The 25,076-nt window shown below is 40.2% G+C and overlaps 1 protein-coding gene across 1 annotated transcript in view; it reads left to right on the top strand.

Moving 5' to 3' along the window:
• Positions 1-24,296, top strand: part of pdlim4 (PDZ and LIM domain 4) — a 41,347-nt gene extending 17,051 nt beyond the window's left edge. Inside the window, exons 3-7 of the mRNA XM_034140071.1 lie at positions 1,453-1,534; positions 11,104-11,564; positions 13,042-13,199; positions 19,961-20,099; positions 21,853-24,296. Of these exons, the coding sequence (XP_033995962.1) occupies positions 1,453-1,534; positions 11,104-11,564; positions 13,042-13,199; positions 19,961-20,099; positions 21,853-22,057 (1,045 nt within the window). The 3' untranslated portion in view covers positions 22,058-24,296. The remainder of the gene's footprint in view (positions 1-1,452; positions 1,535-11,103; positions 11,565-13,041; positions 13,200-19,960; positions 20,100-21,852) is intronic.
• The last annotated feature ends 780 nt before the right edge of the window (positions 24,297-25,076 follow it).

Genomic DNA, 25,076 nt, shown 5'->3' with positions numbered 1-25,076 from the left:
TTTCTGGCGTTGGAGGCGCATGTCAGCCCACGCAGTCTGCCAGACACTCGTCGCCTCATAAGAGTGTCCTTGATAGCAACACCTCCGTGGTTCATATCTGAAGCATTGCCTCAGCTCAGCCAATGCTGTGCCAGCTGCAGCCTGATAACCTCACCTCTTCAGACGTCAATCCTCCCTCACTGTGGGGTCCATGGATCCATGCATCACACTCACAGTTAATATTCATGTCCTGTGGGTGGAAGTGTGAAAGAATAGAGGGTAGATGCAGTGTCCTTTAGTTGCATGATGTCCTGGTGTTACTCTTTTGGAAGTTGGATGCTTTCCCACTGATGAGCGAACACCATGGATACAAAAGCCACCCAACCCGTCGAACCAAAGAATTCCCCTCAGATCTTTTTTGTTGATATGGCATGCAGACTGCACACATAACTTGAAAGTGAAAACGTATTGCAAGTGAAGCGATGAGTGATGCCACTGAAGATTTATTGCAATGTTTTATCAGCATGGGAAATGTGTTCCACTCTATTCATTTCATCAAACCATAGAATTATCTGGAAATAAAAGATGTTGGTCCCTGCTTATGAATGCACACTTGGCCCATTCAGCAGTGCTGTAAATAATGTTTTATCATTTCTGCCAGTCAGTACGTCATGTAGTTTCTTGTAGGGAAATGCAACTGGAGTCAATCACTTGTAATCTGAACAGAAGTGGGGGAAGCGTTAGATACTAGTAATTCAGTTATCACTCCTTTTGAAAAATCATGGCCCAAAATGCAATGTGTTTTTCCAAACATTTGATAGTTCGTACCCTTGAGTTATGATGTGATGAGGATTTTATCTTTGTACCAGTGGGAGGAGGCCAGAATGAGCTGTATCCCATTCCTAATGTGAATACCTGCCAAATGTACAAATCTAAATCCAAATCCAAATCCAAATTCACACACACACACACACACACACACACACACACACACACACACACACACACACACACACACACACACACACACACACACACACACACACACACACACATCCATACACTTTAAAATGGAAATACGAGTGCAGTATATGATTTTTTTAACTGCAGAGATTAGTGTTTTCTGCACATAAAGGGTACAGCAGTTAGCAGGATATAATGTAACGTGAAATTAATATTTTGAATCTCAATACAATTCGATCATCAAACGACTGTGAAGCCAAAGTCATTATATTTCCCAGCTTAATGTCATTCTTTAAGTATTTAAGTTAAATGTGTCTTGGCATTCCCTTTTTTTCCAGCTTCCTTTCAAACATTCCCACTCAGAAATAATGACTCTTTATACACTGGATATTCTGTGGAAAGGAAAATTCATACTTTTCAGCATAAACGACTGAATGCCTCAACACTTGGGTGTTGGATGGCGGAACACTTATCTGACTCTCTCTTTCTCTCATGGGTATTGTCTTTCAGGTCTGGATCGGGAGAGAGAGTGTGGTCGCCAACAGTTAGTGAAGATGGCAAGACAAGCCCTTACATGGAGCCCGACTCACAGGTAAACACTGTTTACTTTGGATTTATAAGTAACAATGGTTGCTTTACATTTCTATTCACACCCACTTGGATGCTATCAAAACCCATCTGCTTGAATTTTTTGTGCTGAGTTTCAGTGCTCGGATGAAAACATGTTAAATTACTCACCAGACCATAGAAAGAGACAGAAAGAACCTGCACATTAGTTAAGGTGGTGACGTCTTTAGTTGGATTTGTCACTTTTTGTATAGGTTTGTTTGTCTCTTGCCTTGTGGGGAGACACATCAGGTAAAATATATATTTGAAACATACAGAGATGGGCTGCTGGTTCTTGTTGTGATTGTAGATTGTTGTGGGAGGCGTGTGGTGCAGTGGGTTGAGCGTTGGTGTTCGGATCAGGGGGTCACAGGTTCAAACCCCACTGCAGTCAGCATGTCGTTGTGTCCCTGGGCAAGACACTTCACCCCAAATTGTTCCTGTGTGGATTGCTCACAGTATTGAGTATGTAAGTCGCTTTGGATAAAAGCGTCTAACAAGTGACATGTAATGACATGTAATGTAATGTAGAAGGTCAGTTGTGATATATTATATTTAATGTTAGGGTTGGTTAGGGTTAGGTCCTATGAACAGGATCTTACACTGTAACTATTCATGAAATATCAGCTACAGCAAATTATTTGATTATATTCTACGTGTTTTACTTACCTATGCATGTTTTATGCTGCTCAAAAGCATGTCTACTAACCAACCAGTTTCAAACGCTAGGTAGCTTCTTGTGTCGCACACATTTCACTGGTTTGATTTATTTTGAACATGGTTTTAAGCCTTCAAAATCTACTGCTTTGTGTAAGGGTCCTTTGCTACGTACTGAATCAGCCACGAGAGGATAAATCAGATCATGGGTCATAACTTTAAAGTACAGGTCTGTGTCTGGGTGTGAGACTCAAGTCCTCTCAATCTGTTTATACCACAAACAGAATCCATGGAAACAGCCACAACACTGGATCCTTAACTTTGCATGTACGCTATTATTCACATGATATAAATGAGATAATGCGTCCCACTGTTCACTGGAATGGTTTTGAAATAGTATCTTGATTGTTCTTCAATCGTACGAGCTGCCAAATGGACGTCAAAGGCATAATGAACTCTAGCAGATGATCTTTCCCAAGTTTTCCAGTGCTGGCAAGCCAACAGGTTTTTTGAGCACAGAGAGAATAGGAGGTGTGTGTGTATGTGTGTGTGAGAAGACTTTGTGACTGAAACAGACAAACAATGAGCATATTGTGGCTCCGACATGCGGGTGTCCATTTGTCATGTATTGTATTGTGGAAGTTGTGAAGTCTGGACTGACGTGTCTCTCAGCCCTCTCTGTGGCAGGGTCTCCTTGTCTGAAAAAGGGTGGAACAGACACACAAAGAGCTAAGTGAAATCCATCTGTCCACTCATCAATGGGAGTTTTGATGCCTTGCTTACAGGAAAGTATTGTTTTCAGTGGCAGAGATGAAAGTCAAAGAAGCTTTAGCATATGTAATGCATCTTTGTTGTTGTGGCTGTGAGAGTAGAATTCCTATCAAATGATATCTCACTCACACACTATTGTATATTTTGTACTATAAGCCACAGAAATTGCACGTTTCCTATTGTGATTAAAAGAAGAACAAACTAACATGTTACCAACAATTAGAATTGAATAAAATATTTTCTCGGCTACCCAGAAACGAAAAAGAGAAGAAGATGTGTGTCATTTGAGCTATAAATTCATATGTTGATACATTTAACAGTAACTCTGCTCCAGTCTTCATCTCATAATCTCAGCACCAGCTCTGGTCTTGCTTTGATTAACACAAGGAAATAACAAACCTGGGAGAGAGATTAACCATCAGCACAACTATTTATACAAATACTGAAGTACACGACAGGAGGACTTTTTGTTTGGGTGTGCTAGAGGAGTAATTCTGTCTCTCAGGCACTTTTCTCTAGGTCTGGCCTACTGTATCTCGGTAACATCTTATCCAGTCCTTCCCTCTCCCTCATTGAAGCCTTCAAAATGTTCCCTAAAGTCTCTTTTAATGAAACAAACCTGGACAACTGGAAACCGCAGAGTCAGAGCCACTTTATCGCCACGCTCAGGTGGATTCTTCTGTGCATGAAGAGAGGAAACATCCGCTCCCCGGGGTCGCATAAAAGACCAAGGCTCTCTTTTTCTTTCTCTACTCTGACACATAACAATGCCAATTGTTCCTCAATGGAAACAATATATGCACCGGGGCCTCTCTCACGCCGGATGAACCATAATCCAAACTGAACTATGTGAAACGGTTGGCCCACAGTGACTTCATGATGAGCCAGTTTTGGGCAGCCTAGGCAAACATTTACTGAATCAAATCACTGTATGAGTGACATTTTTTGTTTGTTATGCTGGCCTGAAGGTTTGTTCATCCATCATCCACTCTCTGATTCAATATGCTTCGGCTAGCAGGGTGAGAACTGAGTCACACCAGGGTTTGTAGCTATAAAGAAAACAATTCTACTTGAAAATGACCACACATTGTTTTTGGCCTACACACAGGCATTTATTGGTGTTTTTCGTCTCTAGATTGACCCCATTAACTAAGAACATTGCAATATTTTTCTACATCAGAATGCTACCACTAGAGCCCAATAAGCAGCTCCTGAGTAGTAACGAACCCAATGACGCCAGTCTTCAGGACATTCTCTTTTTTTATCATTTCCCTTTACATTTTTAATTCATTGACTGGAAATTCCAGTCTCACTTGTGGGAATAAGCTTCTGAGCAGGAAGTGTCACATGGAAGCTATGAGGTGTTTCCTTTCACCTCGGGAACAGGGTAGACTCTAATAAAAGACTGAGGGAACTGCATACATTACAAGTGTATGACTCTATGACTTGACTTGATGCAAGTGTTTTTGCTTTTGGGTGTTCAACATTTTGGGGTATTCAGTGCAACTGTATGATGTGTTTCCAAAGAACTTTCCTCATGTCTTTGAGCACAGACTACTGGATGTGACACACAACTTTCCTGAAATAGAAATAATTTGATAACGGAGGGTGGGAGGTTGAGATAATGATGATGTGTCGCACAGTAAGTAAAAAGTAAGGGTATGTGTTGGTTCTGCATCACTTCTTTGGCTGTGAGAGTTGTGTCAAGGCCTTGTTAAGTAGCCCCTGACCTCATCTGATTCTGATTGTTCATCTGATATTTTCCTCAGCGGCATTAAAGTTAGCGGAATTATCACTTCAAGATGGAAGTTACATCAGTTTTTGCGAGATGACCGTGATGAAATAATGTCTCGTGGCTTTAGCACATATACTGTTGAAACACAATCTGCCGAAACCTTCATAATCTCATCACCTCATCGTCTTAAATCGGAACTTTTTTCCGATGAGAAAGACCGATTTGGAAAGAAAATGCCTCTATGCCTTGTGAATGGTTATCTCATTGTACATCTTTCTGTCCTACTCCTTGAGCAGTTTTATTCAGAAGTAAAACGATACCACCACTTACTGTCATTTCAGGTTTTCTAAGAAATTCCTTCCATTTAATTAAATGGCAGTTTCAAGTAGGTAGGAATGGCCTTTTGGTCCAATTTAAGGCCAAACTGCATTTTTTGTTTGTTTATCAGAATGCCATTCATTTCCGCTACCCTATTATTAAAGTGATAGCTATTGTGGTGGAGCACTATGGCCCTGTGGAAAGAATGAGGCCTCACAATGCGGAAGCTAAGAGGTCTGGATCACACCAGATGTAGCCCCGGAGCTGGCAGCTCAAGGCAAATTCTGGAAGCTAGCTTTAATACGAGCTGACAGATGGAGTCCTTGCATGACTTATAGACTGTAATTCATTCACTGCTTGGAATTACATTTTACTTCAGATACAAAATGTGTGCATGATACAAAATAGTTTTATGAATGGAACAAGGCAGTTACTTTCCAATATCTGTCATTGAGAATAATTTGCCTTTTTAAAAACACAAAATAGTACAAAGTTGTAAACCTTCGTAATTTTCTAAGATGCATATTTATGGATAGGAATGATCAATAGTGAATAAGGCCAGTTAGAACGATAGAGTTTGTACAAAACTGGATAAACACCATAAAGACCATTAATACAAAAACAATATGGGGCCATTGAAGAGTATTCTCATTGGTTGCAAAAATATGTTTCGGTCCACTGCTTCTCAATCCCCTGCCAGGGAATCTCATACTCGTCATTCACACAGCAGGCCTTTAGATCACAGACCTCTGACCCCACTTATTTGGTTGTTTGTGTTCACTAATCAGCCAGTAATCCCCAGAAATGTCCAAATCAGTCTTTTGGTTTTCCTAATGGAGCCCTCTCTGCTCTGCTTGGCTGTCAGCATGCTGAGGAGGGGACGGGGTCATTGAGAGCAACTCTGCTTGGGTACAAAAGACCAAAATACTGCAGCCATCCAGACTCAGTCAGAGTTTGATGGTTAAAAAAAGAAAATACTGAGTTTTTTAGGGACTGAGACTGGGAAATTCCAAAACAAAGAAAGTTATTTGAGTGTATTTGCTGTTGCACCATCCACTTTTATTCAACCTTATTCTGCCAGACTATAAAGTGTTCAAAGTAACACACATGTCTTAAATAAACTGCATGAACTTATTGGTCTTATGACCAATACACTTATTGCTGACAGTTAATAAACTCAAACATTGAATTTTGATCAAAAGTAGGATGTCTTTTTATCATATATCTGTAATTGGAGACATCTTACCAAATGTAATTCAACCCAGAAGTGACTTTGTACGGTCAACATGGAAGTAAAAGTTTCTAAACAGCTGCCGGAAATTGATCAAATGCATGACATTTAAATAGATTCAAATGCTAAATCCTTTGCGCCTTAAGCATTTGTTTTCTCTCAGACATGCTCATGGCCCGAAGGCCAACAACTCTACCATTTTCCGGTCTTTCTCCCCCAACCCCCCCATGTCAGCTCTCTGCTACCTCCTCTCTAGCCTGTGTGTCTGTCCCTCCAGAGAGGCACCCAGGGCCAGGCCCAGGGAGCCATAAAGGGCTGGTTTGTGTTTGGTTAGTGGTGCAGAGCGCCATGTGAAAAGCTTAATTTCGAAGGTCCAGGGGGATTAAACCATGCAGGAGGCAGAAAAGAAGGAGGTGCTGTGCATGTGTGTGTGAGTGTTATCATGAATTTGTGTTTGTGTGTTCTCGCTTAAAGACAGGCATATGATTTCAATTAGGGTCCTCCACCTTTTTTCCCCTCCCCAGCCCCTCCTCCTCTGGTGTGTTGGTGTAAGCCTCCCTGACCAATCTGTGGTTAAACTTAAACTGTAGTCTTCTCCTATTCAAGCTCTTATTAATCAGGGTAACATTCAGTCAGGTTGATAAATGGAGGAACGTGGTGCCTCTTGGCTGAATGCACCCTAATAAAGATAATGCAGTTTGTAAGGGCTTACACAGAGATGAATGAACATGCATGCAGAAGCAAACTTTCTTTCTCTTTTCTGTCTTTCTTTCGTTCTTGGACATCGGTCATCCTGAACCATTAGCCATGCTTGGTTACCGTTGTAAAACAGGTCAGTGAAATCGGATGACAGCCAGAATGTGCTTATAGACAACGCCGGTTCCCATAAGCAGTTTCTGTGTTTGGATCTCATTCCTCTCCTTTACTTTTTTTTTTTCTACCTTTCAAAGTTTCTCTTCATCCAAGCCAGGAGGAATGCAGTCAAGATTTGGGAGAAAATGAAAGAGTAACCATGCTCAAGAGAGAGAAATTAGAAAATAGATGATCTCACAGATGGTCTTTTTCAACCATTGTTGAGTTTCTGTTGGACATAAAACTGCAGCTGGCAGCTGCTCATATTAACTCTAAACTGTTTTGACTACATTGGTAAAACACGATAAGGTTTCCAGGGGGATTAGGGTAATAAGGCATTCACTAAATGAACGTGACTGTCACCTTAAAACAAAATCTCAATTAAACCTATATGTAGTCCAGCAGTGAAAAGGTTGAATTCATCTTTTTAATGAGACAGTTGGCTTACAGCTGATTTTTGTTAGAAAAAGGAATCCAAGCCACCATACCTTTAGACCAACATGAAAGCACTTACAGGTCCTGAATGTTACCAAACTGGCATTTTTACAAGGCAAGCACCAGATGTGCTGCCTTATAAATCTGCCATCCACCCAGAGCAAATATCTTTGCAACAGGCATGTGAGGCCAGAGAAAGTGTTGAGAAAAAAAGACAAAAGGAATGGTTAGGGAGAGGGGTTCAGCTGAAACGGAAGTATTCACAATGTCAAGCAGGAGTGTGAGGGTGAGAATTGTAAAACATATACTTACTGCTGACAACAGGGAAATCTACCCGGAGAAGCATTTTTAAGGGGTCCATTGGCCTTCAAGGTATTCACATATAACTTTTCCTCTGAGTGCTGCCTGTGTTCTTTCTTATTTGGTTTTCAAACCTGGACCCTATTTTCCCATGTTTTTGTGTCTAAGTGACTAATGAGGACAACAATCTTTGAAATTGGTCAATTATTGGGGCAATTGCTCACCGTTAATATACGCTCATTAGAAGTGTTTGCTTTGGCCGCTGACGAGCCTGTGTTTGACAAAATATGGAAATCACAAGAGGTGACAGGAAAACAACAGTGAAGACCTGAATGAAAGAACGAAAGTTGGAGGAAACAGTTCTATGAGGATATTTTTTTGTTAGGCTACAGAAAGCTTAGTTTAGTGTCTTAAAGATCATAACTGATTATTAAACTGATTTCAACAGTGTGTACAGGGGTAGAGAAAAGTGTTTTATTAGTATTTATTCCTCTCTGAAGTCCTTACCATAAAGAGAAAATAGAGTCCAGGTTATAAAACACTGAAGTCAATGTCTATATTGTTCTGCCTCAACTAAATCAAGGATATGGGAGTCTGTTTGTTCAGATTTTTGAGCACATAAGTGACAAAATTGTGATTTGGGGCAATGTAAATACAATTAGCTTCATTGCTCCATCAGGAAAATGTCCCATCTTGTCAATAAAGCAAGACAGGAATGTTTTTCTTACCCTTTTATCACCATATATGTTAGCGTGCAATTACCTGTCCTCCTTCGCATGTCATGTTTGTACAGATTAGGAGTCATAAATGAAATGTCTTTACTGTCAAGCCACTGCATGCGGTGTAATATAATACACTCACGGGGATTTTTCCTCCGCTTGCTCCTTTATTCTTAGGACAGGCATGAATAAGCTCGCCTTACAGTCTTACGGTTATTGTTCTGATTGTTATCTGCAGATTTAGCCCTTGTCTGAGAAATGAATAATGGGTTCTCATTAAAACTAAAAACACTGAAGAACTTCACCCTTCCATATCGGGTATGTTCTCAGGAAAATGAAAGACGTAAGATGAATCAAGCTATGAAATAAAAGATAGTTAGGTTCAAAAGGGCATTTTAAAGAAAGCAGGAGGAAACATTAATATCCATTGGCAGAAATGTTCTTTTATAGGAAAAATGTAGAGGATTTGACATAATCATTAAAGTGTAAATCGCAGGCCCAAACAAACTGTGCTTCTAATCCACCTTAAATCGTCCTTGAACTCTTCTATAGCATGGCTGGGATTATTAATCAGAAGATGTTAATGTCCTGAGAGTTTTTCTTGGAGCTGCATTTTGCAACAGTGGAATCAACATTTTTAAAGCACTGTCAATGTAAAATTCCTGCTTAATCAGGTAATGCTCAGTAATATAACAGGGGCATCTTTGATTTGATCAAATGGCCTAATTCTTTCTATATTCAGAAAAAGAAAGAGGTTGAGGGAACCTTTGATTAAAGTCACATGAGGTCCACCATCTGTGCAAATAGAGCTAAAGATAACGAGTAGGATCTGGTTGGGCCGTGCGGTGAGCACCAGGCTTCATAGTGTCTGGTTTACTTGGAGAGAGAGCCACAGAGAGCTGGGTGTTTCTGACATCCAGCCCAAACAGGGTTTGGCTCTGGCCGAAAAGCTGCATTGAGCGCTGACTCCCCACTGCTTCTACGAAGTCTAACCATCAATAGCTATCTGCTAGCATTTTGTTCAGAGGGTTTCTGGACTCATCTATCTTCACTGTCCGAGGTTTTGGGCCGAGTAGGAAGAAGTGGTTTTAAATGTATCTCAAGTTATCTGTCTTAACTACAGGAAGCAGGGCAATGACATTTGTTGTCCAAGCTGTGGGCTTATTGGTGTAGGAGGACTGAAAGGTAGTGATTACAGAAGACCTGGGTGTTTGTGTGTGTCAGTACATGTGTGTGCGTGTGGTCCGGCCGAGGACAGGATGACATCCAGCAGACCCATCTGTTGAAATGACAGGGGTCCTTTCTGGAGAAGCTGTGAACCTCCACCTCCTGTGGTTAGGATACTTGAGCTCAAAACACACACAGTCTCACACGCACACACAGTCTCACACGCACACACACACACACACACACACACACACACACACACACACACACACACACACACACACACACACACACACACACACACACACACACACACACACACACACACACACACACACACACACACACACACACACACACACACACCAGTGGCTCACAGTTAAACCAGTCTGACTGTCTCCAATCCTACTGCATTGCCTAACTTATAAACAAGTCACTCTCTCATCTAAAATGTTTATAGTCTGAAGTTATAATAATGTGCAGCCCTGTTTATTCTTTCAAAACTGCAGGCTATCTCTGAAATTCAAAGCACTATCAGAGGTGGTGACATCACTGCGAGCCATGCAATAAAAGTCTTATCTGTGAAGTTCAGTCTCTGAAACGGTAAAGCCAGGCTGGCAGTGAGTGTTATCACTATAGTGTGCTGATAACTGTGGTAAACACTGTGAGGCTCAGTGATGTCACTGTGCAGTTTGTGCAAATGCATGAAAAGGGCGTTGACCTCAGCATAAACACACTGAGTATACAGTGGTGTAAGTGTAGGTGTCTGCATCTGTCCTGAATTAGTGCAGATTCTTCCAAACAGCTCCAGCAGAGCATCTATGTGGCAAGAATATAGAAAGTAGCATGTCAAAAAGATGATATTTTAATCTTTCTGAGCTCTGTCTGCTTCTGTAAACTGTTCAAGAAGAAGCAGCTAAACTACATTTTTCTATTTACACCACAGAATTTAATTTGTTTTGACAAAATCATCTGCATGAAATCTATTACAAGCTTCTTGTTAATAAGCCTTACCATGAGAAAAGGAAAAACAGAAATGAAGTGGAAAAAGCCTTTTCTCTCAACCCTCACCACTGCGAAGCCTCATTTAGGAACAACCACTATATTCGCCTTTGAAGATTTGTGGTTTTTCAGCACCACTGGGCTTGTTTTCTCTGTTGACTTTCATTTCCTCAACCTAAACATAATGGGGCATTCTGTTATGGGCCCATTACCCTTTATTCTTTTTTTCTAACATTAGTAATTACATCTATGATGCTCTTTCACTTTTACCATTGTATCCATGTGTGCTTGGTTTTAAAGGATTTCAATACCACTAACAGCTTTATCGAGTCTTTTGAATAAGTGTTGTTCTTTTTCTTCCTTTGTAGAATTTCCGTCCCATCACCAGCGGATATGGTGTTTCCAGTCTCAAGTCTTCATACACCCCTGAACCCCAGTACCCGCCTGCTCCCCAGTACCCTCCTGCCCCCCAGTACTCTCCTGCTCCCCAGTACCCTCCTGCCCCCCAGTACTCTCCTGCTCCCCAGTACCCTCCTGCCCCCCAGTACTCTCCTGCTCCCCAGTACCCGCCTGCTCCCCAGTACCCTCCTGCTCCCCAGTACACTCAAGCCCCACAGTCCCCAGTGGCTCCTCCCCCTGCACCGGCTCCCCAGCCCCCCCACCTGAACAACGGGCACTCCAAATCCAACAACGGCTACAGCTACGGATACGGGAAGGGAAACGAACGCGCTCAGTTCAACAACCCAGCAGGACTTTATCAAAACGGCAGCAATGGAGAAAGAATTCTGCCAAGCAAGATGGGAGGCCTTAACCTCAGCGCCTCACAAAGGTGAGGGGATTGAATTGTGCTGCAAGGGGGAGAAAGAGAACAAAATATAAAGAAATGGGTTGTTGCGTATCCAGGACTAGTATATACTAACTGTAGGGTTTGGAAAAGAAAATTCTTAAATGGATTTAAGTATTGAAAACATAGAATAATTCAAATATAGTACCACACACTTTTTGTTATTGCCAATAATGGACCTGTCATCATAAGAAGACTTAATTTAATGTCTTAGCTGTAATCTAGAGAAATCACATCTTCAACAAATTCATATATTTTATAATTGGAAAGAGTGAATAGTATCCATGTAGTAATTGGAAACAGTGAACATCTTTTAATAGACACTCAGTTTGTGTAAAAAAAATAAGAACATTTTTACTGGGGGTTAGGTGCCTGCTTCTTAAACCCATTAACCTTTACATTGTTAAAGCATCAATTATATTGTGATACTCCACAGACACATGTGTTCATCTGCTCTCTACCATAACAGATATAAACACATAAACACACTTTCTATCTTAGACTCACGTGCACAGATGGTCCTGTGGACTGGAGAAACACTTTGTCGTGGTGCACCACTTGAGCAGGCATCTGTGTGTTAAGTCTCACAGTGAACATCTTCTCCAGAACTCAGCGCTCCCCAGGACTGGATTGTTTAACTTCCTAGTCCCTGACACATGTGCAGTACAAACAAACACAGCTTAAAACCATTTTAACTCTGCTCAATGCCCCCTGTCAATCACGTTTTCTAATTATTTTTGGTAAACAATGTCTCGGTACTCTCCTGACTTTCTTTCTCCTTTCTGTCTCTCACTCACTCAGTCACATTTTCACCAGTTTGGGCTTTCTCTCTCACACACACACACACACGCTCAGACTGCAGTGATCCCTTCCCTCAGACTCCTGGAGTGGAGACAATCGTGCAGTAGAGTGTGACAGAATTGGAACACATCTGTCAGCATCCCTGCTCCTCTCCCAGAGGCTTGAATGTATCAAATGAATGGGATCCATCCTGTTAGCTCTAGGAAAACTTGATGGGTGATTGAACATGCAGATCCATAGCACAGGGCTTTTCTGATTAAGACTTCATGCCTGTGGAATCACACGCAGACTGTAACATGTACTCTTTGGTTTTCCCCTCTGAGCGTCCACCTCTGCTGTCTCAGCGGGTCGAGTTTCTTTTTCTGCCTCCGGCGGTCTGGCAATTGTCATCTATTGTTTTTTCTGTTAAGGCCACGTTGGCTCCTTTCATTATTTCCTTGCTCAAACATCACATCAGGACATCACATGATAAAAGACACAAAACAGTGGCCATATGTAATACAATAAATAAACGGAAATACATATTACCCTAACATCAGCACATTCACTTGTTGTCAGAACAGCGACCTTTGTTTTCTTTCTAAATTGATGTGTTTTGTCTTTTAATCACCATTCATTAGATAGCAGAACAATAATATCTCTCCTCTCTTGTGTCTTTCAGCCCGGAGCCTCCCTCACAATCCCCTGTGAGCCGCAATGGTTTCGACCCGCAGTCAGACGTCTACAAGATGCTGCAGGACTATGAAGAGCCCGTCTCTGCACCCAAACAGTCCGGCTCCTTCAAATACCTCCAGGGAATCCTGGAGGCTGAGGATGGAGGTAGGGATATCTGATGAAAGGTGTGTGTGTGTGTGTGTGTGTGTGTGTGTGTGTGTGTGTGTGTGTGTGTGTGTGTGTGGTGTGTGTGGTGTGTGTGTGTGTGGTGTGTGTGTGTGTGTGTGTGTGTGTGTGTGTGTGTGTGTGTGTGTGTGGTGTGTGTGTGTGTGTTTGTGTGTGTGTGTGTGTGTGTGTGTGTGTGTGTGTGTGTGTGTGTGTGTGTGTGTGTGTGTGTGTGTGTGTGTGTGTGTGTGTGTGTGTGTGTGTGTGTGGTGTGTGTGTGTGTGGTGTGTGTGTGTGTGTGTGTGTGTGTGTGTGTGTGTGTGTGTGTGTGTGTGTGGTGGTGGAGGAAAAAAAAGAAGCATATGCACTGCAGCAGAGTACAACATACTTCTCACACACTGCCAAAAAGTGAGAAAGCGTAATTTGTGAAAAACAGTTCACCAACCAAATCAGTAGTTCTCAAATATTGTATTTCCGCTAATTTGCAATGAGCATATCAGCTATTTTAACTTTGATAGACGTTGCTGCTCCACAGTCAAACGACTATACTGTTAAACTGACTAAGACTGTTGAGCTAGTATTTATTAAGATGGCTTTAACATTGTGAGCATCTGGTTTACCCGGATGCATCTAGAAATCCACACAAAATACTTTGTTATTTATAAACTTATCAAGGTGAAAGTTTGAGTGTAAATATTTTCTCCTATGCAAACAAGAGTCATGATTCCAGCCAAAAGGAACATCTTGCCTCGCTCAGGCAGTTCCTCTCTCTCTGTTTTGATCTGCCCTGTCTTACTGGCATAGTTTTCCTTTTATAGAAAGACACTAGAGGGGAAAGAGGGATAAGTGAGAGAGGCAGAAAAGGAGAGGTGGAGGGAGCAGGAGAAAGATGAATCGCTGTAAATAGCTCACTTACGAGTGAGCAGGGGGGGAAGTTTTGGTTTGGCAATTTACTGCAAAAACAACTTCAGAAAGGACAATAAAATGAGAAATATAGTTTTCCTGTCTGCCTTTTGACCGCTCAGCATTCCAGCTTTTGAGCAGGAGTCATGTGATGCTGACAGCAGCAGAGGAGGGCTAATCCTCCAAAGTAAAACAGTTTTTTCAGGTTCTGCGTTTACCCCCAAAGCATGGCAAACGTTGTGTAAGTCGTATGTATAATCCGAGTGTTGGTATGTTAAAGCAGAAATAGCCTGGACCTCAAAGAAGTGGGCTCTTGACCTGTTCGCACGGATTGTCTATGATTAATGTTACTTTTTTAAACCTCAGAAACATGTCCTTATGAGAAGTAGCTTAATCCTAAATACTATTAGTCGAGTGTTACCAGCTGTGAATATCTGCAGTGTCAGCATGTTTTCCAGAGGTAAATAATGCCTTAATATACATTTTTTTCATATACTCCTCTATGTTAACTCTTAACTCTTAGTTAAATTGGAGAACCCCCTTCTTTACATTCTCTGGTTTAACTGATGTGGGTTTTGGATGCCAATACTGGTACAGATGTGTTTTGTTAGAGGACCTAATGATGGCTAATTCCTTTGTGTTTTCATGAAACAAAACAACAACAACACGCAGTAAATTTGTCCTCCTGAAAACATACTTTGCCATATGAAAACCATATGAAATAGAATTTAAGCCGAATACACAGTGGCCTTTTCTCTCTTTAAAAACTGTGTATCTCACCCTTGATATAACACTTTCTGAAAATTGACCAAATTGTTCAACTGATAATGTATAACCGATTGATACGTCTATTGGTTGACTGAAGCAGGGGCTGTGTTTCCCCTTAGACTAATATTCTCTCAGGGCCAGAATAAAAACTTCCCACTCAGTTATCACTTCGCTTGGTCTGCGTTTGATGTGAGAGCCGACCGGATTATCTACAGCACAAGAAACAACGCTGCCTGCTCCTGAAGTGAGGCCTGGAGCAGAGCCAGAGCATACTGTTTCCTTAATTTAGCACTTACCATTACACTCAAAGTAATGAGAGAGAAGGAGAGGTAAAGAAAGAGACCGACTCCAATGACAGACAGAGGGGGTTGGAGGGGGAGAGACACCGCTGATGGATTAATTTAAAGGGAACTCTTTTTCGTCTGCTGTCGGTGGTCTTTCAGCTTTGGGAGACTGACAGGATGATTGACAGGTTAAGCCCTTGATGAAACAGTGAGACACCTCAGGTTTACATTTGGGATCTTTTTAAAAGCTACCTGTCTGTCTCTTGATGTATGGCTGAGTCATTTAATCTGTGTGAGAGTGTTAAATAAAGTCTCTCTTGGTTATTATGAAGAAAAAAGTCAAATTTACAGTTGAACATGTCCAGCAAAAGTCAAATCATCCTGTTGTTGAATGCATACCTTGCCGTCAGGCTTTTAAATCACAGTAGTGGGTCCTCTTTTGAAGGTGAAAGCCCCTGTAGAGGCCATGTTGACTTTCAGGGGGCTTTTAAAGTTAAAGCAAACAAGAGTGTCAGTTTACCCAGAATTCCTCAGGCTCTGCCATGATTGGATTGCAATGTGGATGGAAAAGGTGCAGTGAAAGTTAAATACTAGATTTAAGTTGGATGGTTGGAGCAAAAGAAAGTTGTACTTATTGTGCCATTATTAGGGTCTGTTTTTTCCATAATGTCATGGTATTACTTGGCTATAGGCTTGCAGTACAAATAAGCCTTTACAGATATGATCGAATTTAAGTGGTTTCCAATTGAATGTGAATATTTGGGATTGCTCTGCTGCTGACAGGATTTTATAATTTCCATGCGAGTTGATCTTAAGGGGTGGACAGACAGGAGACGTGATGGGGGAATGTTCCTCTAACAACTGGAAAGAGAAATAAACAAAATTCCTGTGACTTCTCATAAACGTCACTTGTTCCTTGAACTGCAAGCCTATTTGTTTAAAGGAACTCCTGAATAATATCACAGTTTCTACTCTTCTTTCATTTTGTATTACCAGATGAGTGGCTTTACAGTTTGCCGTGGTTATTTTTCCAGCAGATGGCTTGTCACAACACTATGAAAGATGGTCTAAATACCCAGTTTTAGTAAACGCAAAGTACTCAGGAGGGAAGCAGGCTGTGTCCTTTTTTTAGAATAAGACCTCTACTTACTAGGATATCCTTCAGCATCACTTCAATGCAGAGCAGGAAATGATATACTTCCAGTACACTCGTCCAATGATTGGATTATAACATGTATACTGAGAATCTTCACATCCAGTAATGTTTGCCACTTTTATCTTACTTTACTTCATATGTATATTTGATCAGAATTGTCTGTATTTGTGACCAAAGATAACATCACATCTGTCACGTCCCCCTTCAAACACTCTGCTAGTAATTAAATTCTGGATGTGAAGTTCCAAGGAAAAGTAGGGGGAGCATTCCAGGCAGATTGTTATTCCACAGGGATCAAGACAGAGCTGAAAAGATACAAGATTTAAAGCCCAAGCAAGACTTCTGGTCCACTGGGAGTAAACATGTGATGCCAGTGGTGAGGGGCTTAACTCTTCACTGTCTGGTAGAGCAGATTGGTTCTTTAGAAAGCACTAGAGCCAGTGTCCAGTGTCTTTACTCATATATATATATATATATATATATATATATATATATTCATATATATATATATATATATATATATATATATATATATATATTATAAATGCTCAGAATGCGCTTCTAGTGCCCAAAGTGAAGCCACTGTTTTTATGTGTTTGAACTAAAGCTGAAAACGTTGAAGTACTGGTGTGAAACAAGCAATAGGAAAGGGTCATTCTTAGGTTTGTTCATTATACGCTTCAAATTGAATATCAAACGTATCATTAATTCATTTTTATTTCAACACTTTCTCTTCTGATTATACTTGTTTTCTCACTTACTGCTTGTTTGACCCCAGGGTGTATAAGTGTGTCTCTCTGACACATTTGATCTGACATGTAGTCTTGATAAAAGCCCTTTTTAAATCCCACGGTGACACACAACCCGAGTATATGTGCAGCATAATCAAGAACAAATCCAGGTTGTTTATTATTTGACTTTCTCAAAAAGTAAATACAATATCCCACCATAGCTGTCTGAAAGGATATTATTACAGCTGTCTTTTGACACTATGACTCTCTTTGCATCACATTCCCTGAGGCTTCCCCCTCTGACAGGTTTGAGAGAGGATGAGGGCTGTTTTACAGTATGTCTGGGTGATATTAGTCACAGCGTAGCAGACACATTGTGCCGTGAATGTTGCTTGGGGTGAGAAATGTGTTGTAATCGCCCAACGTGTCACTGTCTGTCAAATAAAAAGATCTGTCTGCGTTTGGAACGTATACACAGGCCCTACGTAGACTGGCTATTTAATAATGTAGGAGCAAGATTAAACAAGCGCTCATTCATTCTGCTTTCTGTATCTATGCTTGACTTTGGTGTGAAGATTTGTATTAGTCAACCTTTCCCTCTGTGAGAATATCATGAGTGTGCTGCACATAAAAGGTTTTCCATTGGAGTGCATAATTAGGTAATAGAGACATTAATCCCAGGAATAACATACCCAGCTAATGTCAGCTCTTAAACGCACCATGGCGCAGTCAGAGGCTAACTGTTACTGAGAGATGGAAAGTGCTTTAAATCAGGTGCCAGATGCAAAGTAATTAGACTGTTGTGCAGTGTAAGGTGACTTCAGCCTGTTGAAGCCTCCGCTGGCACATCGGGAAAGGAGAAATCTTATAGTGTATTAGTACATATTGGAGTAGCTCCAGGTATGCAGTATTAAGTATGTCCCTTTCATGCATTCCAGTCAGGCATAACTCAACGAATGATGATTTAATTTGATGGCTCAGTCTAAATATCTAATTGCCATACATGTACTGTAAATGCAGAAACCCCTGTCTACTACCAGAATATCAGCTGTAATTGCTTAGAATAGTTTTAAAAAATAACCTTTTTTGAAAGGTTTTGTAACATAACATAAGCCTTGGTGTAGCTGGTTGAGTTGGTGTTTTTGTAGAAAGCATCTCATCACTAATTCCTATCTAAATATAGAGATATCTTTTTTAAATTAGGAAGAAAGTCTTCTCAAGGTGTTATCTTTTACGAGGTGTTCTGTTCACTAACTGTTCTTAGGTCAGCTCGAATCACCTTGTGTCGTTCACGGTTCTCCTGTGATTGTAGCATATCGGTGTGATGGTTTAAGATTGACTCTGTAACATGGGATGTTTTTTCCTGCTGGTTGTCTAGTTAGGTTGACTGATGAATTCCTACTAGGAAATGCTACTCCAGAGTCTTGAATTTAGCACACAGGAAAGAGCGAGAATACACCGAGGTCAAAGAGCGGGGAAGGCGGACGCGAGAAAGACAACAATTATATTCAGTAACTGTAACAGCTGAAAAAAAGGGAACACCTTCTTATGAGTTAACACCAAGCTGCAACCTCCGGGACTGAAAGGTGCTGTCAATGCAGGCGGGTCCACTTCAAAAAAAGTCCAATTGATTAATTTGTTATCTCAGTAAACCTTTTCCTAACAGATGTATGGTCTCATTCGCTAGTTTTAAGTCTTCTCAAATACAACACAATGTTCATTCAGTAAGTTATGGTCTTATTTAGAGTAAAATAGATGATAAAGCAGGATATACTTCAGTTGTTATTGACAGCTCGCTACCATGCTGTCCAGTGTTTATATATTGTAGTTTTAACCTTTCTGCTGTATGTTTTTCCGTTGAAGAATTTCTTGCCAGTCAAAACGCCAAATGCAAGGCTTCAAAATGGTTATCCACAAACCAATGGATGACCTCAGTCTGATTGAAACAAACTCACAGACTTATATTTGATAAGTATAGCATTTTCACATCATTGAATCATATACATTTTGACACCACCATGAAGATGAATTGCCTTATATATTGCAATCTTTATTGGATATTACATTGAGTGCCAAAGGTTGTATTTGATGGAATCTGAAAGTGAAAGCATGAAACATGTAGACTCACACGATGGAGAGGCTAAGGAAGAGGACAAGTGGCGACATCCTGTTTGGGAAAGCAAGCAACAAAGTTAATGAGATATGTGATCCCTACTGACAGAAACACTAAGGCTAACGGCTAGAAAAAGAATAAGTAAACAGCTAAGAGCAAGAGAGGTTAAAAGCTGGATGAAAATTGAAGAAGACAGACATGAGTTCAACACTTAATGGAACTTTGAATGGGCCTTTGTACTGTATAAAAACTAGTTAATTTAAAATAATATGTAAAGAGATTGTAACAGTTACAGCGCAAACAACCTCAATCGCTGCGGTCGGGTTATTCATCTGTTTAAAAAGGTCTGGGATATGTGGACACTTCTTAAAGTCACATAGGCCTGATTAATTGCTACAGAGTAACACATTATGAATACAGTTCCAACCGTTTTAATCAATGTTACGTCTCAAATAATGTATTTATTTATTAAGCAACCCTATAATAACTGACTTGCCGTACACCATCCCTTGCTTGTTGTTGCCAGATGGTCACTAAGGTGATCTTCATATCATAATTAGCCTACTGCAGACCTGACAACAACCATGCTTTTGTCTTACTACCTGAAACTGTTAGGGAAATTCCTCCAGGTTACAAACACAAAGATATGCTTTCATGATTCTATAAGGCTTTTCCCCTTGAATTACACAGGGTTACCAAAGGCCCTCATAGGAAATGTGATGTCAGCACCTGACACCCTCATGAATTTACATTTGTAGCAACCGTGTCCAAAGTTCCTGTGTTTATTCTCTGCTTGTTTTTTCTAGGTGTTTCCCCAACAGACAGAATGAGAAACCTAAAGTCACCTATCATGTCTCCAATCCCCAAACTGGGAAGCCCCATCCCGAGCCCCATGTCCGGTCTTCAGAAGCTGCCCCAGTGCACACGCTGCTGTAACGGCATTGTGTAAGTATATAGCATAGAACAGTCCATACAATTAGCATGTGGTTGTGATTTATTGGTGATATAACCACTTTAAAAAACGTTTGGAAGACCACTCAAGGCATACAAAATGTTTATTTTATAAATGTTCCACTTTTGCCTTTCATTTCAACACTTATAGTGACGTTTACAGACATATAGTATTAGTTTTAAATGTTTAATTGTAAGGTGGTTTGTATCACAGCATAACATTTTATGGTTTAAAAATGTTGCGTACAGTGGTTTACAATTACAGACTAGTGAAGATGCCTTTAATAAATACATTCAAATATGGATGATCTATTATCAGATTCGCTCTTTTAATCACTATCTGGTAATTATATGTCTGTGTGTGGTTGTATCACTCTTCCTTTCATCATAAAGTTTAAAAGTTGAACAACTCGAGGTGAGTGAAGGTTCCTCCGTGACCCGTCGACTTGCAGCAACAGGCCTTTCACAAGAAAACCTATTCCCATTTGTGATGTTAATGATTAAACCAAGCCATCCTCCACACCCTTTCCCACACACAAACACGTATACACAAGCTTACACTAAACATTGAACACAAGCACACACACTTTTCTGCCAAAGTAACCACATGCACCGGTAATCCCCCTTCTATTAAGCAGTTGCAGGTAAGCACTGATGTCATCGGCTTACTTTACGTGTTAACAAGAGGGCATTGTAGGAGCTTGCAGGGCACAAAAAGGCTGTTATGACCTAGGAGCATTTTACAGCTTTTTAAAAGGGTGTAGAGCACTGTGTCAAGAGTTTATCCTTCAAGTCTTGCGGTTGAATGGGGAAAGCGGTTAAAAAAAAGAAGTTGGCTTGTGAATGAATGGTTGCTGGCCCTCGTCCCTCGTCCAGAAAGGAAAAATCTTATTGGAAACTGTGAATGAACAACGCCCTTAATGACTGCCATCACTGTGTGACTGACTGAAGCATTGAACTACCAAATGAACCAGTGTTGATCAGCAGAGAATAAACAACTCTCTATTCAGTTCCCAGGTGTGCGTTGGTGTTATTTCCCTGAAATATGACATCAATAATATTCAAATACTTGCGTGGGCATAGTTGCTAAACGGTATGATAACTGCTGATAAGCATAGATAATGGAAACTGAAAAGAACAACTGTGAGTCATTCATAAGCAATTTATCATCACTTACTTCCTTTTAAAGTGTTCCGCTGAATGTGTTGCCTCTGCAATGTTCACTGCCCTCGAAAAACATATTGGACCTTTTAAGGCAATTTGCATGTCATCGCATCGTTTTCCAAAAGGATCAGATATGAAATTGTGCCAAAGGTATTGAAAAAATAATCTAAACCCCTATATTTTAAAAGTATATTTCAAGCTAGGGTTTTAAACAATTGTCCAAACAAATCATCTCTTAAACAAGTCCAGCTTTATTTACTCTTTTGTCAATAGCATCTGAGAAACAATCTATGGGAAATTAGAATTAAAAAGTGTCATACAGCTCATACTTTGTTCTTACAAAATGGTTAAATGCCAGGTCTTTAAATCATGATTAACCATGACCAAGCAAAACATGTAAGGCTTAGTAAGCACTGTCTAAGATCAGAGGATAAAGTTGGAAAAAATAGGGAATTACCTACAATAGCACCAAGTCTGTTTCATGTATCTCTCTTTGTCTTTATGAGTAGTTTTTAATGTGCATCTCCATCATTTCCGAAGGTTTTAAATTCTTATCTGTATCTCCTTTTATCTATTCTTCCAGTGGCACCATTGTGAAGGCCAGGGACAAGCTGTACCACCCTGAGTGCTTCACGTGCGATGACTGCGGCGTCAACCTCAAGCAGAGAGGCTACTTCTTCATCGAGGAGAGTCTGTACTGTGAGACCCACGCCATGGCGCGCGTCCAGCCCCCAGAGGGCTACGACGTGGTTGCTGTGTACCCCAACTCCAAGGTGGAGCTAGTCTGAGTCAGAGATGGAGCTGGCTATACTGTAATATAAGTGGGGAGGTACAATCTGGGAGAATGGGGGCTACTGAGTATTTTATCCTAAATGTATCAGGCTCTGTCAAGCAGGAATGCCGATCTTGCATAAGTGTTGCCTTTGGGAGATTCCAATGAACTGCGTGTGATCCAAGATAAGCATTTCTACACTGACAGTCTTGATAAATGCTATGTATATTGAGAATATTGTAATTTGTTGACAGAATAAGGCTTGGATCTTATGAGTATCCCAAATCTCAAGCTGACATTGTATGTCCCAAGCTGACAGCCCTCATCTCTCAATAAGTTTGTTTACGTTCAGTTCTACGTCCAAGAAACATATTGAACGAGTTAGGGCCTTATTCAGAAAAGATGTTCATATCCACATTACAAGCACGGCATATTCAATTTAAAAACCAAGAAACTGCACAGATGGCAATAGTCTGCAGGTATTAAACTGAAATGTTTATGCAATTTGAAAGCACGACACCAATATATCTGCTTATCTAACAGCCAGAACATTTGTTATTTTACCAGCATAATATTCAATGTCGCATGACACCACTCACTCAAGTGTGTGGGTGTGAGATGCGGGTTATCACATGGCAGTTTGGAGTATGTTTGCTGTGATGAGCTATGCAGAGGAATTAGTAGTTTTTCAGCTATCCAGCTAATTTTGCATTTAGGTATAATACATATAACACCATTTACCCTGCAGAATGTCAGTTTGTGTTTTGCCAAGTAATTTAAGGTATAATCATTTTTTTGCAGATTTGGTTAAGGGGTTTAAAGGTTTCAGTGTCTTTTTAACCATGTTACAATTACACCTTATACTCCTGTTATGATACATGGACGTTTGCATTTAGTCATTTACATCTATGCAGTTTATATATCAGACTTTCTATGTTACAAGAAAAGAGGAACATCTCTTCATTATGCTCACTTTCTGCTTAATTTTCAGTTATTTGAAACAATAAATAATAATTCATTATACGCAGATTTCTACCAAGTTATGAGTGTCTGGAGTGTGCTTTGAAGCAGCTATCCAAGCAGCCCCCCCTCTGAAATGTAAATAAACCCTGCTGGAGACATCCTCTGATTTCTTTTAGGAACTAAAGAACTTGTTGAAAATCAGATCCCAGATGTGATCACAACCACTTCAGTTTAAAAACAACTAAATTGCAAGAAATTAGACTTTAATGATTAAGTAGCCTACTGCAGTGCGTGCATGCATTGATGACTTTTTGAAAGCATGTGACACACATTTAAAGACGATTGTAAGTTAAGTGCTCTCAGGCACCTAACTGAGAGAGGAATGTCAACTTTCATGTATGTTCACACTCCAGAATTCCTTTACATAAAAACAAGAGCATAGAGTTTATGGTGTGCGTATATACAAAACACTTCATTTTTTCAACAATATGCTCTCCATCTCTCATGACAATTTGAAAATGATCATGTGTACTTGAGACGGGAGACATATATTTTAAACTGCCCACAGCCTACAACATGTGGGAGTAATTCACTTTTTTATTTTTTTGGACCTGGAACATAGATGCATTACTATTCTTTTTTTTCTGATTGGACAGAAATTGGAAGTATGCATACTTGTATTCCCTTCCTACTCTGAACTCAAATTTCTCGATGAAAAACATATATTTCTTTTACATTTCCTCTGAGAGAGGGGGAACAGAAAGGGAGGGAGGTGAGAAAGAGAGATGAGAGGATGTTTTTATGGAAAGAAGCGTGCCTTTTTGACTCCAATGTGGGGCCATTTGTCTTGGCTAATTGTGAATAGTGAAGTAAAATGGGTGGAGGAGAGTGATCGTATTCCTAATTTTAGAAATATTTCTAACAAAACTACTTTTTTATTTGAAATGAGACCATTAACTTTGCAGTGCTGATGTTCATTGTTTTTTAGATGTCAACAGTGATGTGTAGCTGCTGGTATGCCATCTATACTAGTTATCTTGTAAATTATGTGAAAATTATATTGCTACCACATTGTTTCGTTGGTTTTGTACATATTTCTTTTATCATGATGCTTTAACATACTGTTTGTAACATGTCACTCGCGTGCCTTTGCATACCCAGTGTCTTTTAAATGATTTCCTTGACACAAATCTACTTTTTCTGTTTAACTTATTGTTTTACCAACACATTTGTTTGTTCCTATATGCTTTTTTTTTCTAGAATCAAAATAAAATGAGTGCATTACCATGATATTATTTTTCGCATTCTTTCTTGGGATTAACTTAAAACAGAAACCAGAAACGTATTGAGAGCTGTACTGGGAAAAACACAAGGTATTCAGTTCTTGTATTGGCACTTTTCCATAACATTTCATATTAAGACCTCCAGGCTGCAATATGTGTGTCTTGCAACCTAAATCCTACGGTCTTAATCTGAAGTTAAACCTACATCGTTAAAGGTTAAATTAAGCCCTCATTTATTCCTGTATTTATTCTAGTCTTTCTTCCGAACATTAACTCATTTATAAAGGAATCGGTTAAATGTGATTTTATTACATGCCATATCAGAAAAAGCCAATTTAAGCTTATATGGTTTAAAAGGGCACTTTAACGAAGAAGTAGGCTTAATGCCTGTCTGGGAAATGAGCCAGTGGTGTTCAAGTATTTTCATACTTTGTAGTAATTGTACTAATGTGTTGGATTTCATCACGTATGTGGCTTCTCATGTTGCTGTATGTGGACCAGCATGTCAAATCTGTGATTCATGCAGTTGCGGGACATGGCACAGATTCAAGGGACCTCTTGTAATCCAAAACCCAGAGGCGAGAGGCCACCTCATACCCCATTAAATGACTTTGCACCTTCAGTATCAACTCATTCAACAACCACACTGAATGCCTGCAGATTTCAAGCAAGCAATGAGAGAAATTGTGGTGAAAAAAATAGACTAGCCTTCGAGAAACAAAGGCAAAAGAGAAGGAGAGGTAAACAAAGAGCCGACAGCTTCTCCTCTGAAGTGGTTTCTGTAATCAC

The sequence above is a fragment of the Trematomus bernacchii genome, unplaced genomic scaffold (genome assembly GCF_902827165.1).
Source record: "Trematomus bernacchii unplaced genomic scaffold, fTreBer1.1, whole genome shotgun sequence".
Taxonomy (NCBI): Eukaryota; Metazoa; Chordata; class Actinopteri; order Perciformes; family Nototheniidae; genus Trematomus; species Trematomus bernacchii.
This window is presented reverse-complemented; position numbering and strand designations above follow the sequence as displayed.